Below are 16,481 nucleotides of genomic sequence, written 5' to 3' on the forward strand. Positions count from 1 at the left end.
AAAATATTTGATCTTAAGTAGGTATGGTCGTAAAAAACTATGTGTTCTAAGTTCCAATTGCTAAATAAAAATTGTATAGCTACAAATGTGATAAATAAATTTGCTACAAATGTCAACTCATCTTTTTAGTTATTTATACCACCTATAGATAACATTTTAAAGGGGGGTTATTTTAATATAATATTATATACATCTCTCTCTCTCTCTCTATATATATATATAAATATAAATAAGCTATTATTTATATAATTAATATTTATTATATATAATATTATAGTTAAATAAAATAAGTTTTGATAAGTACTTACATGGAAAAAATAGAAAATAAAATATATTTATTAATATATTAAATAATAAGTTAATATTATTTTCCCATGGGTGGAGAGCAAGTGCTTCCCTCCATAGCTGCCTATGGTTATGAACTTTATTGTCAATAAAACAAGAAAATATTAGTTTCAGTGCACTATCCATGAATCACGTCATATTTTATTTGTATAAACTCGTTCCCAAGTCTAAAATATAATAACGTTAGTGGTATATATAAATACAAAGTACATACTTAATATTTTGTGTGTACTCATCAGCCACTATCCATTGCGGCATTGTCCACCACTAGCTAATCACCCACCATCTCATTTTAGCCGTGAGACAATTGTTTTACAAAAACTAACTTGCGCCATTTGGCCCACTCAACACCAACAGCAGAACAATATCCATTTGCTTAACTTTTTTATTTTTGTTTTAAATTATAAGTTAGTGATCCTAAATAATCAGTTGACAACTCCCAGGTTTAGGAAATTTGTTATAGAGGATATAGCAATTATTATGTAATATAAACACATAATACAAACATATTTAATTAAGTACAGTAAGTTTTATTTAACTCATACAATAAATAAGTAAATACTTATTAGGCACATCACATTCAATACTGGCGGTTGTATTAAATATTAAAAATTGAATAAAATTAATTTGATAAGTAAAATAATAATATGTCTATTACAACAGAGCAATAAGACACTAAAAAAAAATAATATGTTAACAAACTAAAAAAAAAAAAATAATAATAATAATAAAATACCTACAATATTAATAAATAAATAATAATTATTATTACTACGTGGTAAATTCTGTTTGTGTATTACTTAATAAGACCCAATAATATTTTTAAGTAAAATAAAATAACAAAAAAAAGTATAATATATTTATGTATAATACCTACCTAATAAATATGGTTTTATTAAAATAGGGTATCAGTGTTTAAAATTTGAAAATTCTAGTATTGCACAAATTAAAAGACTAATTGTATCATCTATAGTGGCAAAACTTCAAGATAAATTAATATAATTATTACATTATATTTTAAATAAACATTTTAAGAAGTGTATTAAACAAACAAATATTTTCTAAAAAAAAAAAATAATAATAAGAATAAGTGTAACCATTACAGTATGGAGGGAATAATAAATTCAGAATAATACAATAAGTAATATTCATAATAACGTTTCAAACCAACAATATTTTTCCTACACAATACTGTCAATAATAATAACTTTGCTACATTTAGGGTTTTGATTGATATTAACATTCTATATAAACATATTATGTATATATACGATACACCTAATGAAATTAAGTACTAAATAATGTTTTATAAAGAAATTGACAATGACCTAATATAATACTATGTAAATAAAAATTATGATTATATTATTATTAAAACGGCTGAAGACAAAATGTTTCAAGTATAGGAAAAAAAATAATACAAATAAAAGAAATGAACCTGCCACAACCTTGGTTTCTTATTATTACACATACAACAAACATTAATTTTTAAATGAGCTTTTTTAATGCATCACTAATGTGGTTGGCACACAACTTAAATGCTCTGTTCTTTAGGCACTATAGAAATATAACACATTATAGATGTTAATAACGCGTACATACATTCATTATTTAACTTCATTATACAAAACTACTAGTCTATAGTATCATACAAGTTACGTGCAACCAACATAATGTAATATATACATTTTATTAGTATTATAATAATATTAAGTTTGAAATTCAATAAATTGTTAAGTTTTAATATTTTTAGGCACCGAAAAAAAAATGTACACATATTGAAAATGGAGTATATCACAGTAATTATTCAATTAATTTTACTGGATTAATAGCAATATTATACACAAATATATACCTATATGTAATAATAAATGGCAATATTGACAAAACCTTTATGCGCACAGTTTTGTTGTTACATCATAATATTAGCATTAATGAAATAGTTCTAATAACTATTAATTGTAAATACTGGCAATTCGTAAATACAGATAAAAAAAAAAATACTGTAAGTAATAACACTAACATAAACACGTCACGCGTTTTACATGTTATTCGAATTTTAATACTTTTTTGAAATCAACAGAAATTGAATAAAATTATCACAATAATGCAGAGTAAAAAATTATACCTCAAAAATATAATTTTTTTTTGTTTTGGAATGTATTGTTAATTAAATGGAATGTATTTTATTACAACCATAGTTTTGATACATAGTAATATTAAAATTCATTAATATATTTATATCATATTTGTAAGTTATTGACTAGGCCTACTAGTAATAAACGATTATTTTAAACGTATATTCACATTTGGTGAAAATAAGATTTTTTTTTGAAGTGTTAAGAAAATATCGTTTTTATAATAAAAAAGCGATTTTTGATTAAAAATAATAAACTACATATCTCAAATAAATAAAAAAAATTCCCAAACACATTAAAAAAAAAGTGATTTAGAGAAGAAACAATATGAAATACACATTTATGATTACAACCATAATGTTTAACCAAGTGAAGTTGTAATATTAACAGACAGTAATCACTACGTTGATTAATAAATACCAACATAATCACTATGAAAACAAATAAAATTTGAATAGACAATTGTAAATATATGGTAACACTCTTTCCTTTTGAACATAAATATAAATTGTCTGCCTTAAACATTGTTTATTGCAAGACATACAACAAACCATTCCACAATAATACATCACATTTATACATATCAAATGATCGAATTATTGCATACATATAACTGGTAAGTAAACATTTACATTGAGCTCCAGCTTTATATAATATTATTAATGAATTCAATTATAGTTGCATATAGATATATATATGAAATACAAGTGTAGAGGTGATTAATATCTCTGTTGGAATTCATGGTGCCATCTGTTGTAATCAATATGGAATATGACAATCGATCCAGTAGACAGTCCAGCCAATAAAAATCTTAAAAAAAATTTTTTTTTTATTTTAAATGATTAAGAAAGTATGCAATATTATAGTTACTTTTGGTCATGTGTAAGCCCCAATGACCGTACGCTGCTATCACATGCCGGGAAAGCATAGAGTAATGATAAATTAAATGTTCTCCATACTTCAACGATTCCTTTATCACCTCCAGTCATCAAGTACTCGCCATCTCTGCTTAACAACATACACTGCAAGACACAATGTGACATTAAACAGGGAAAATTTTTCTTTTTTTTAACAATAACATAAAATAACAGTAGAAATTGTATTTATGCATTTGACAATAATGTACAATTTATAATTATTTTAGAAGTTTGATACAAAGACATACAATTTTTTTTTTTTTAATCCGATTAATTTTTATTCTATTTTAAATATATTTCAATGGTAAATACTGAATGAAATATGGAATATTGGAATATGTCAGGATAAAATTTAGGAATAACATTATAACTGAATAAAAAAAAATACTAATTTTCAATCTCAATTAAATTTCAATGCAAGATAATTAATACAAATAACACATAATTTATGTTATCATAATGTTTTTAAGTAAATCATTACTTGGATATTATCATTGTGTGTAGTATGTCTCAGTCTTTTGCCATTAATTGTAAATGCTGCAATGCTACCATGTTCATAGTTAACAACAATTATGCCTTCTCGAGACATGACAGCACACTCAGGGTTTTCAAATCCATTAGGGGGATCCAACGACCTCAGGAGATCACCAAACGTGGTGTGAACAAGAACTGGACCACCTAAAATGAAAAGGTCATCAATCATTTATACTAAAATATGTGGTACAGCAAAATTAATGCTTCTCATACAAACCTGAGGATGCAGATACGACCAATCCAAGTTCAGCAGAAATTGCCACTGAAGTAACCGGTTGTTCATGGCCTGTTAATGTTGCTCTAGGAGTTGGATGATCACCTTCCCCAACTATTGTCTGACTTCTCGCATTCCAATGCCACAATAGAATAGTACAGTCAGATGATCCACTGGCAATGTAACAGTCTGAAGTAATGTTGCACTCACTGCGACTTAAGCACGTCACCACTCCATAGTGGCCAAATACAATTTGAACAATTTTTGCTAATAATAGTAAATAAACAATCAGTGAACAAACAGTAATTTTAATTTTAATGCAAACAAGTCATACCAGTTTCTGTGGAAAAGACTCTAAAACTGTTGTCCCAAAAACCACAAACTATTAAGAAACGACTGTCAACAGTCGTTACAAAACAATTCCACTTGATTTTCAATTTCTGACTGAAGTTATCCCCTAGATGGCGTTTCAATGTCACGTTTACATTGCTATTTGATTGAGCTAAAATAAACACAAAATTACATTTTTTAATTTTTAAATAAAACATAGTGAAACCACCAATGTTTGTTGTTTATACAAAACACAATAATTTACAAAAATTACGTTTGGTTGCGATTTTATCAATATTAATTATATTACATTTATTAAAATACATTAATCTTACTCAAAATTTGGTCCATGACGAGAGGTAAATTTACGTTAGGCTGTTGGGGGCTTTCAGCATAACTGGGCGATTGAATTGTCACTGAAATAACACAAATTATATACAGATAGATTTACGAAACTAGGTGTCAGTAATGAATCGAACGTTTAACGTATTATTATACGAACCAGAATAGTTGGTGTTCCATCGGTTTATTGCGAATTGCATGTTAGTAGTCACGGTGACGACGGCCGGCATCGGTAGCTGAGGGAACGTGTTCGCCGATATATGGCAAATCGGCGAATTGGACGGGAACTTCATGGTCATACATACGTCGTCAGGAATGCTAGTGAACATCATCGGCGACTAATATTCCAAAGAAAAAGGGTTCGGTAAGATAATATGTTTTAGACTCACAAAAATAATTATATAATGTATATTATAATATCGTTTAGTCGCGCACATATTATAATGGGCATATTATGCAACTGAGCTTGGCACATATATCTCAAATCACAATTATAATATTTGCACGATTAAGCGACTGCAATACATATAAATGTGATAATATGCTTACGATGTGCATAGCCGAACTTCGAGGCAAATGCGGTTCCATCAACAGTTGAGAAGGCGTCTGACCGAAACAGCGTATCTGATTTTCAATGGCTTCTTTCATTATCGGATCGGTTATAGTGTCCATATCGACGCTTCCTTCGTACGTCAAGTAGTAGAATACGTTGGACGCTCTTATGGCTTCCGGTCCTGTGGAGAACGCAAAAACGACGTTTACATAAATCGGTTAAAATAATATGTTATCAGTGCCGCAACTACACCAATTTGGGCCCGTGTGCAAATAAAATTAATGCCCCCCCCTGTCTTGAAAATTAATTTTTCCAAATTTGAAAACATACTTTGGAATTTTGAATTTTTACTCATACAAATATAAACAAAAATAAAGTTAACATAATGAAAACACATACAGGTATGTATTTACAAATAAATAAATGTAATAATTTGTAACCTTTTTTTATTAATTTTAAATATAAATAATTATCAAGTAACAATTTAATTGAACACACTATACATAAGCATTAACAGCCAATTAAAAAATTGAAAAAAAAAATACATTACTCACTTTAAAAAATTCTTTTTTCTTGCCTTTTTGTTGGCAAAATTGTCAATTATATTTTCTATGTTAATATCATTTGTTTGTTGTCTTTCAATATTAAGCAAAGCTATACTTGAAAGTCTCTCTTGACCGATGGAGTTTCGTACGTAATTTTTGATAAGTTTAAGCTTTGAAAAGGATCTCTCAACTCATACTATATAGGCCGGTCAAAATACGCGTTCCTTCGCATGACGCGCTTTAATCAATTGCAACCAAACTATTTTTAATTTCGGTTATACGGGCCGCAAAAGAAACGTTAATATACGATAACGTTGTGTTGTACAAGACAAAATCGATCTATTGTTCAATAATTATTAATTATTATTATATTATTATAACAAAATCTTTTTATTTTTTTCTTTCTACATACTTTTCAATTTTTATCATTGGGCCCCCCATTATAGGTTGGGGCCCTGGGCCCGTGTGTTTGACACACGCAACACACCCGGTTATTGCGGCACTGTATGTTATGCATCTTAATGTTAAGCATTTAAATATAATAAGTAGTTTCCAGTGTAAACTGAAACGCAACGCGTATAAGCAATATATTTATGAAATCTAGAAACCGTACCTCTCTGTTTGTATCCGAATATCAAGTCGATCCATTGATGTAGTTGACACGATACGAATTCGGATTCCAAAGCCTGTGAAACAATAGCGTTAAACCATCATAATATTATATATTTCAGCCCATATAAGTATATTGTAATCGTGTGTTCACGTCTATATTATGGCAACAGTTGAGATACATACCATTCTGTTGATCCTGATGAACTCTTCGGGCGAAGTAGCCCACGGCGGCAACTCGACATTATCTACCGATGTACCGTCTTCTTGGTGTCCCAATTTGTACTCGTTGTCGTTGGACAACATTTCAGGTAGGAAAAACAGTTCGGGTATTAATTCCTACAGAAAAAACGTATTCAAGTATATATATAGGTAGGTAGTACTTGAAATATGACATGTCAAGACAGTTTTCATATTGTATATATATATTATATACCTTAACGTCGGAAGTGTCTCGTTGACAGTTCTTCCAAGACAGCGCAATCGAAGAAAACAATCGGTTGGGATGGTCAAATTTGCCACCTTGTAGAGCTAAAAACATTGTGGTGAACGGTTCCTACACAAATAGAGAAACAACGGGTTTAAATGATAAATTCTTCATATTATGAGAAAAAAAATGAACTCACAATTCTGATCAGCCAATTTAGTACAAAAGCTGCAGTCGAATAATGGGTACCGTAATGGAATGGCGGAATGCTTTCGTTTTCCCAAGAGCCGTATCGCTCTTCAAAGTAGGCTTTGCGACTGGGATTCAACGCTCCGATGGGCTAAAGAAGAATGTTACAATGTATAATTAGGTAATATTATTCAGAATTATTTTCATTCCAGTCAAATTATCCAGGGTAATCCAGAATAAAATATATATAATATACACAACGGTAAACGTAAACATACAACTGTTATGCATTAAATATATTATATAATATAAGCACGTACTTTTGATAAATCGCGGTAGTTGGATGGAAGACCTAGGTCCATTTCAGTCGATTCATAATTGGTAAGAACCCATGGAAAAACTGGATATTGATTCAAATCGTTGTAAGTTCGTCCTGAAATTCAAATAAATAATCACTAGGCCGTTTTTATAAGCTGCAGGCAGATACCTACAATAATATTATATTATTTTTCGTGTATTTTACGCACATAGGTTCTTATAAAAACAAAACGATTTATTTATACTTTATATCTTCGTGAACAAAAATGTATTTTCAAACATACATATAGGTATATATAACCACTGATAAATACTACTAGGCACCAGTACTATTATATATTATCACCGTGCATGTTTGGTGTATCTCGAGTTCAGAATTATCTCGTTGTTCATTAAATCAAACGAACTTGTTTAGATAAAATGATTTCACTAGTAATTATAAACATTAATCGAAAACGGCCAAGTAGTTGAATATTTTTAAAAATTCGGTATATCATGGTAACTATCTGATTTATACATATATACACCTTCAATCAATAAGACCACGAGGTGTTAACCTATAATACTTGTTATTTGTTTTAAATTTTCAATCATGTCACATTCACACGAATTGTGAGATACAACATATTATTATAATGCTATAAAAATAATTTCAGTTGTCGCGGAATAAAATACCAAATGCATATAGGTAGCTCGTATTATTATGACGACTTTTGTGTTTTAAGCTATTATAGAAAACTGTGGGCGTGGGTGTTGCATTGTAGGCAAATAACATGTAAATAACACACACGATGACGTATATTATAATAGTGTTTGTTCAGGAAATGAACAGTGATGGAGATGCCGGTGGCGGTGTCCGGAGAGGGTATATTTCGAATGCGGCGACAAACACGTGACGTTTACACTAATTGGCGCTGTCAGTGATTTGGAGAGCCTAAACGGAGACGGGACGTTGAACGATTGCACCGTGGGGCGGGGAAACCGCACCGACGCGGCGACACAATTTAACCGTCACCGTCAATATCCTATATACTCGAGCGACGGACGTCGGCTCAGTGCGACTACGCATAGATATACGCCACGTTTATAATTTTATATCCGTATACACGAAAAAAAACAAATTATTAAAATAAAATGTATATAACACACACACACACACACACATACACACACTGTGCACAAACCGCGTCCGTAAGCGTAACAATAATAATGTTTTTTTTTTTGTAAAAAAATACACTGTGTCCGGTGTCGCGTTACCTACACCGTAAAATATTATTATGTTATATGCGCGTGGGTCGTAGGTACATGGTATAATACCTATAGTGTAAGGGCGTGTGCGTGTCGCATAATATTATAATGCCTACAGTCATATACGTGTTTATACTAACCGGCTATGGTGTTGAGGAACATTAGATACTCAAAGTTGGATATCTCGCGGCGCTGCCACTTTTGAGTCATGTTCGAGTTTCTCATCAATTGCCTGGGAGACATCATGGACGCGCGTCTGAAAAATTGCGGTCGTCAAATGACGATGGATTATTAGTTTATATCACGACAATAGTAGCGTAAATAGTAAAATACGTATTATAATATTGTTGCAATATATTACTATACAATATCAAGAATACTAATGTGACAATAAAGTACCTATACTTTTGTAGCTTATTAAAAATTAATAATATACGCGGTGAGATAATATAGATATGATATACATTATTTTGGTAACACACTGGTTATATAAAGACAGAGTAAACAACGATAAAATATTGATTTTATGTGAAATGTGGGGAATATGGTTTTTGATTTTCTTGTTTATAAAGGAAACTATATGTTATAACTCAGGAATATATCATTTGTTTGACATTTTCAGTTTTTATAATATTTTTTTCTCACAATATACATTTTACGTCGTTTCTTTGGAAATAAAAATAAAATTTCCGCTTCTAGTATATTAAATATTTAAAATAGTTTTAATTAACAGTATAGGTCCCTACACACATTTTTTCATATTTAAACCGGATACTTTATTTTCTATGGAGGTAGGGAGGGTAGGAGGCGAATCTTATCTACACGAATATACTCCTCAGATGTGGTTTAAAACATCAAATGAAAATAATGTTCATATACACTATAAGTTATAAGCCGTATTCAAGGTTGAATTAATGCTTTGAAATAAATTATTACTTTAATTATTTTTAAAGCCAACTAATATAAACTAAAATAGAATTTCAATCACTTACCTGGTTTGTGGTAAGCCATACTTGATACCTACTCCAACCCTGGGCAATGCCTTGATGACTCGTTTAACTGTATTCTGGTCAGGGAATGAAAACATCACGGATGCTAAAATTATAAAAAACAAACAAATTTAAAAATAAATTATTGAATAAAACATGTTAAGTTGAATGGCTTAGAACAGGTGAGTATAATATTAAAATCCTCTAGATATTTAACTAGGTACCTACTCATTATATAATAAACCTACATATAAATCGTATAGTTAATATTTATCCAGTTATCTATAATAAAGCCTATATGTATTTAAATAAATAAACTTTGAAGTTCAAAACTTCAAACTTAAATGAAAAGCTTTTTAACCTAAACTTGATCAATATTTGATGGAAATATTTTTAAAGTTATAAAATACTAAGTTTAATAAAATTAATAAAGTTTTTTTTACATATATTAGCAAATTTACAAAGTTTTCCAGTAAACTATTTTAAATTTTATGTTCTATTCATATTTTGAATAGCTTTTTTATAGAGTTTTGTATATGTATATAATAACTAAATGCGTTACAGTATAATTTGTATGAACTGCATACAAAACACATTTTAAAGTGCAATTAATTAAAAACGTATAAAACATAATATAATAAATTATAACACATTAAGAAAAATTAACCACGTCCCATTAAAAGTACTAATTTAAGATACATATATATTATTATAGCGAGACTACGAGTTGCATATGCGACATGCGTGTATATAGTTTATTTTATTAATAGGCATATCAAAAATAACACGGCCATTGAGTGCACATAGTTGGACGAATAAATTACTTTTAAACATAGATTTATTCGGTTCGGTGATTACCGTTGGAATATAAAAATAATATTAGTTTAATATAGTGGCGACTGTAATGCAATTTATAGCCGTGTAGATGTATATATTTTTTTTTATTTCAAACGATTAAAAAAAACATAGATGCAATAGAATAAAAAAGTAAAAACCATAATTGCTTGTTGACATGGTGATAATATAAACCTATCACATTCAAAATTCAATATGTTTAAAAGAGGATAAGAAAAAACCACAAAGACAAATTATGCAAAATACAATAGTTACACAAACATATCACACGTCATCTATACCTATAATTATTATAATATAAATTAAAAATAATACACATAGAAATAATGTACGTTTAAATAGGGTAGGTAACAGTGATTCAAATTTTACCATATGGGCAACACAAGACCGCAGGGGTGGGTGGGTGAATACTCTGTATAATGTTTATCAAAAACACATGTATGTACCTCTATACACATATATACACAAATAATACAATTTTGTTAAATATATTATATTATGTAGTGGACCAAATCCTTTTAGCCGATTGAAAAGAACACGCACTCTGCGATTTATATGCCGTATAAAAGAAGAAGAAAAAGAAGAAGGAAAAAAGAAAAAGAGTGATGGAGAGTATAAGACACTCCTGCAGTGTACTAGATTAAAGTTCGTGTGTATATATATATATAGGCGATCTATGTATATATAAATACACACATATTACATATGTATATATATAAAGTATATACAAGTATAGAGAGATAGATAGTCCTCGTCCATTTGGCGGTAATATAGAGTTGTTTTAACACAAGCGAGGGTGACGTGTACATATAATTCGTTTTCTGCAGCGCGACCCTTTCTAAGCGGACTGAAGTGTTGTACCGACGGCGGCGGCATGGTGGTAAAATCCAGTGTTTGTATATATATTTGTTTATACGCACTGCAAGAGTTTCGCGAGACTCACGAGTAGAGGGTGGTGGCAAATGAGTTTGCCGGCCGTCCTTTAAAATCGAATTAACATTGATCCGGTAGTACCAGCGGCGCCCTTAACAAAACACACCGCTCGTATAGTGTAGCCGCCGCCCCTGCAACCGACGAGAAGGGTCGAAGATAATTTCTCCAATCCGTACGACCCCTAAGCACTTCCGGCCTATTCAAAACGAACGTTTCCTGTTTAAAAACGAACCCCGAAACGCCACACACTCGTAACAATAAATCAGACAGCACATATATTTGTATACATATATAGGTAGTATAGAGGTAATAAGTAGGTATATTATGGTAGAAATGTATACCTACAGACGAGTAAAACACGCACGCAGTAAAAAACGAATTTTTTGGTAATTTTAAAAATCATCCACGTTTACCGCATCGTTTATAATACAGCACACAACCGATTATAATAATAATACACAGTACGTATAGATACATTTTATAACACCGTACGGACGTAGTTACCAGATAAAAATAACTATAGTTTACGAGCCTGAAATCAGTCAGATATAGTATCATCAGAGATACAACAGGTATAAAAAGTTGTACAATTGTGTACTTACACTGTGTAAGTTACACAATAATGTGTTGGAGATCTATTATGGTAGGTTATTAAAGGAAATTTATAAGGAAATTGAAACCTGGTAAACGAATAGTTCATCAATATATTATAGTAACAAGCACTGAAATCCTGTAGTCACTAATAACTATTTTATACTTCATTGATACATTATCCTTATAAAAAATGTAGGTATAATATACTTTATTGGAAATTAATTAGTTGGAACTTTATTGCTTTTTAAATATATTTTAACAGAAAAGTATCCACTTAAAAATGTATCCGTTTGAAATTTAACAGTTAGCAAACACTATTTTGAATTTTTATTTATTTAAAACTTATTGGAAAAGTATTTGTTTGGAACCGTATACCGGAACCTAATAAAGTTTATTTCATATTTCTAGCGAAAATATTCAGTGTATTACAGTTCAAAAACAAATATTTTTATTACCAAAACTGTTATAAAACAATTATACGTACTCGGTACTCGAGACAATTCGTTTCTGAGATAATAAATTCCAAACGGGTTACGATTCCAAAGTAATATAAGATTCGATAAAAATACCATTTCAACATCAGAATAAATATGGTTTTCAATGAATAATTATCCATTTTTTTATACACGTTTAAATAACCATACAAATTATATTAAATAATATGCGTTGTATTATAAGTAATTGATACGTCATCGAATCATAAGTGCTAATTCGTGTTTCTGCTGTCAACACACACATTATAATAATATAGGCTTCAAGACGGATTATTTACCATTCACATAAAACATTCACAGCGATCGATGGCAAACGACTGATTGTTTTTCTATGCAAGTGAACCGGAAAACAGATAACATAATCATTACACAAAAATATAACAAATTGAATACGTGTCATAGCTATACTCTGATTGGCTATGAAAAATATCATAGAGAAAAACCAATGTAAGACGATACGTTTATAGCTCAAATCGAATTGTTTTTATTATTTGAACAAAAAAATACCGGATGTGAATAGAATGGATAGTTAATACATTTCATTATAATTTAAACCCAGGTACTTACTAAATATTTGTTTTAACTTTTAATAATTAATTGCTTGTATATATATTATAGTATAGTGTATAATAGAGATAAGATTTTATATAGTGTATACTGACACAGATATTTATAGTTAATAATCAATATAAGAAGTAATAACGACTTTTAAAACGAATCGAATGTTGTATAAATTATATTTTCCTCTTTTATTCCTTACATAATAAATGTGTGTCACATTTTACATTTCTAATCGTTTTGTGTATCTATATTTAAATTTACGCCGTAGTGTTAAAAATAATTCAACTGGAAATGTATTTGGAACGTAAATATCAAAGCTCGAAACATACACTATACATAATAAATAGTTTGTAGTGCTCATATATATTATACAAAATCACCATAGTTATTTGATTCGATAGTTTTGAAAACCACATATTTCGACTGAGTTATGGACCAAATGAAATATGACAGATAGTGAAAAAAAATGTACCGCGTCAGTGTCGTCGTTCGGTACAGAGCACGGTTGAACCAATTATACATATAATATTATACAATATATGTACCTACGTCCTACATATATAATATATATGTATACACGCGCGAGACGTTTGTATTTTTGCGATGGTGATCAGACCTGCAAAGTGTCTTAATTATCTGCCGACCGGATTTATTGCTCAGGCCCATTTGGACCGACGTCATAAAATATAATATACACGGGTCGTGACGTGATCTGGAACTGTGGTTTATAGGGACAGGCCGAAAAACGTCATTACACGCGGTATTTAATAACACGCGTAGCTGGTAATGATAAAAAAAAAAAAAATTGAAATAAAAAAAAGCGCGCGGCGCGCGCTCGCTTAATATAATATTTAATGACGTGATCGTGGTCGCAGTTGCCAGTGTATATATACGTCCATGTAATAATATATAATAAGAACCAAAAAAGCGATACAATATAGTGTTGGTATGAAATTTGGACCGGCCGTGAGATTTCGAGAGCCGATTGTGTCCGGTTTGGAATCCGTTGCGGGCCGGCTTTGGACGACAGACAAAAGCCACGCCGACGATGACGACAGTGCAAGAGTAGTTGAAAAAACAGTTACTACGACGCGACGGCAAGTAGAAAAAAAAATATTACATTTATATATATTTTATTGTGTAAAAAAAAAAAAAAACAAAAACCTCAATTGGAATGTCGTCGGGCGTATACAGAAACGCCGTAGAGAACTGGTGGCGAGAGCTGATGGTAATAATAATATGAGAGAAAAAAAAATTGTCTCGTCGCGTATACATATAATGTGTTTGGCTGCTGAAGTGATGTCCGTTGTACACACTGAAGCACACACTTAGGGCGGGAATGGAATCCGGCAAATCAAATCGTTATTATATACATAATATTATATATAATCGTTTATTATACCTATATAACTATAGTATCATAAATGCTATTTATCGAATAACGTTGTTTATATATATAATAAAATAAAAATATTAATGTACAATAAAAGTATATAATTGAATAGGTGTTAAAATATAATATACATTTATCAACAACCCATCTACGTATATGGTTCCGAAAAACATGTAGGAGTATTATAATAATTTGTGTAAATATTTATAACTAATATGCGATCTATTGGTTTGAGATAATAACTTTGAAGATATTTTTAGAAATACGAAAACTAGAACTAAATTATACATAATTTTTATAAAATATCTATAGGTAGTCTTATATTGTTTTTAACATGATAAATTATTGTTAAAATTATTCGAATTCATAAATTTTTCTTATGATTGGTATAAATTAATAATTTAACATTTATATTTTTTTACCTAATTTTAAGTTTTACATTTTAAAATAATCTACTAAATCAAAAAATAAATTATTATCAAGAGAATTTAGAAAAAAAAATGGAGACAAATATTTTAAAACATACATAAACAATTTATCACGTCTAATAGTAAGAGAGGGGATATATATAGTATATAATAAAAAACTGTTAGACTTGTTTGTTGAGCACGACTCGAAAATACTAACGACGAACATAATTAATAATTCGTGCGTTTATCTGTGGTTAGATCAAGACTGCAGCAGGTTAGTATAATTTTTGAAATTCAAATATTATTATAACTATGATAATTTCGAGTATTTTTGCATATCGAATTTCTAGTTTTACATAACTTCTAATTTTAATATTTATGATCATTTATGTATAGGATGACGTATAGGATTGATTTTATAAAACGAAAACAAATGTTAAATGTACATATCTATAATTTAATTGATATTAGAATATTTGTGGATCAACCTAGACAAAGTATACGAGACTAAGATATATAAATTAAATTGATTTAATATTTAATTAATATGGGAAGAAAATTATGAAAAATATCTAATGGTATTCTATCTATATAATATCAAGTGTAATGAGTAATGACTAATGATATTATACTAATAACAGAATATACATGTTATTATATTTATTATTTTTTTGTAACAATTATTGTATATTTAATTTGTATTACTTGTTTGAAAAGTCCTTTAATTTAATTTAATAATAAATTATTTTAATTTTAATTATATTATTATAATTTTGTAAAAGCTATATAGCTTTCATTTCGAGACGGGAAGATTAAGTATAAAAAGGCTGGCGTTTCACGGTTAAACTTTAATCAATTCCTATGCATTATAATAATTTATAATATTATAAACAGAAACACGAACATTTTTTGCAATTTTATACCATATTAGGTATATTTTACTAGTATTTAAATATTAAATATAAAATGGATTGTAAGTGGTTTTGTATTTGGGGGAGATAAATTACTAATAATATAACAAACTCGCTCAGGATTCGTTCGTTGAACACGTTCCTAAAACGTATATATTTACCTAATATATATATGGTATATACCTATGTAATCAATTATGTTTTGTGTTCACAAACAGCAGTGGAATTAAAAAAACCTAAGGACTATTCCTCCTATTCAACTGAAACACTGTGTGCAGACCTCTTGAAATTTCAATTATTATTATTGTACTCGGTTATAGAATTTATATTTTTTATGCGTTCCGATTAAAATACTGTAGATGCGTACACTAATATGTTATTTCCTATGACGAGACACGAGGTCCGACGATGATTACATAATATATATATAGACAACACACACACCGATACGAATATATATATAAGTATTCTTTTACCTATGAGGAGATTCGTATCGAAACAAGTTTTATTTAGGCGTACACATTATATAGCAGCGATACGATTATAGCGCGTTAGTCGGCGCGTGCGATGAGTGATGACAGTCACAGTAGTTTTTTCCAGAGACGATATTATACATATTTACGAGTTTATTA

General features: G+C 29.5%; 1 protein-coding gene across 3 annotated transcripts in view; it reads right to left on the reverse strand.

The window, feature by feature from the left end:
• Window positions 1–858: 858 nt before the first annotated feature.
• The window catches only part of LOC132917474 (neurobeachin), a 225,672-nt gene continuing 210,049 nt past the window's right edge, over window positions 859–16,481 (reverse strand). For all 3 annotated transcript variants that reach the window (XM_060978226.1, XM_060978225.1, XM_060978224.1), the window contains 15 exons: window positions 9,702–9,804; window positions 8,850–8,965; window positions 7,464–7,576; window positions 7,154–7,294; window positions 6,964–7,083; window positions 6,714–6,866; window positions 6,532–6,604; window positions 5,370–5,554; window positions 4,981–5,158; window positions 4,814–4,894; window positions 4,483–4,650; window positions 4,152–4,415; window positions 3,882–4,078; window positions 3,354–3,505; window positions 859–3,293 (listed from right to left, as the gene is read on the reverse strand). In XM_060978226.1, coding sequence (XP_060834209.1) covers window positions 3,203–3,293; window positions 3,354–3,505; window positions 3,882–4,078; window positions 4,152–4,415; window positions 4,483–4,650; window positions 4,814–4,894; window positions 4,981–5,158; window positions 5,370–5,554; window positions 6,532–6,604; window positions 6,714–6,866; window positions 6,964–7,083; window positions 7,154–7,294; window positions 7,464–7,576; window positions 8,850–8,965; window positions 9,702–9,804 — 2,135 coding nt within the window. In that variant the 3' untranslated portion in view covers window positions 859–3,202. The remainder of the gene's footprint in view (window positions 3,294–3,353; window positions 3,506–3,881; window positions 4,079–4,151; window positions 4,416–4,482; window positions 4,651–4,813; window positions 4,895–4,980; window positions 5,159–5,369; window positions 5,555–6,531; window positions 6,605–6,713; window positions 6,867–6,963; window positions 7,084–7,153; window positions 7,295–7,463; window positions 7,577–8,849; window positions 8,966–9,701; window positions 9,805–16,481) is intronic.

The sequence above is a fragment of the Rhopalosiphum padi genome, chromosome 1 (genome assembly GCF_020882245.1).
Source record: "Rhopalosiphum padi isolate XX-2018 chromosome 1, ASM2088224v1, whole genome shotgun sequence".
NCBI classification, from domain to species: Eukaryota; Metazoa; Arthropoda; class Insecta; order Hemiptera; family Aphididae; genus Rhopalosiphum; species Rhopalosiphum padi.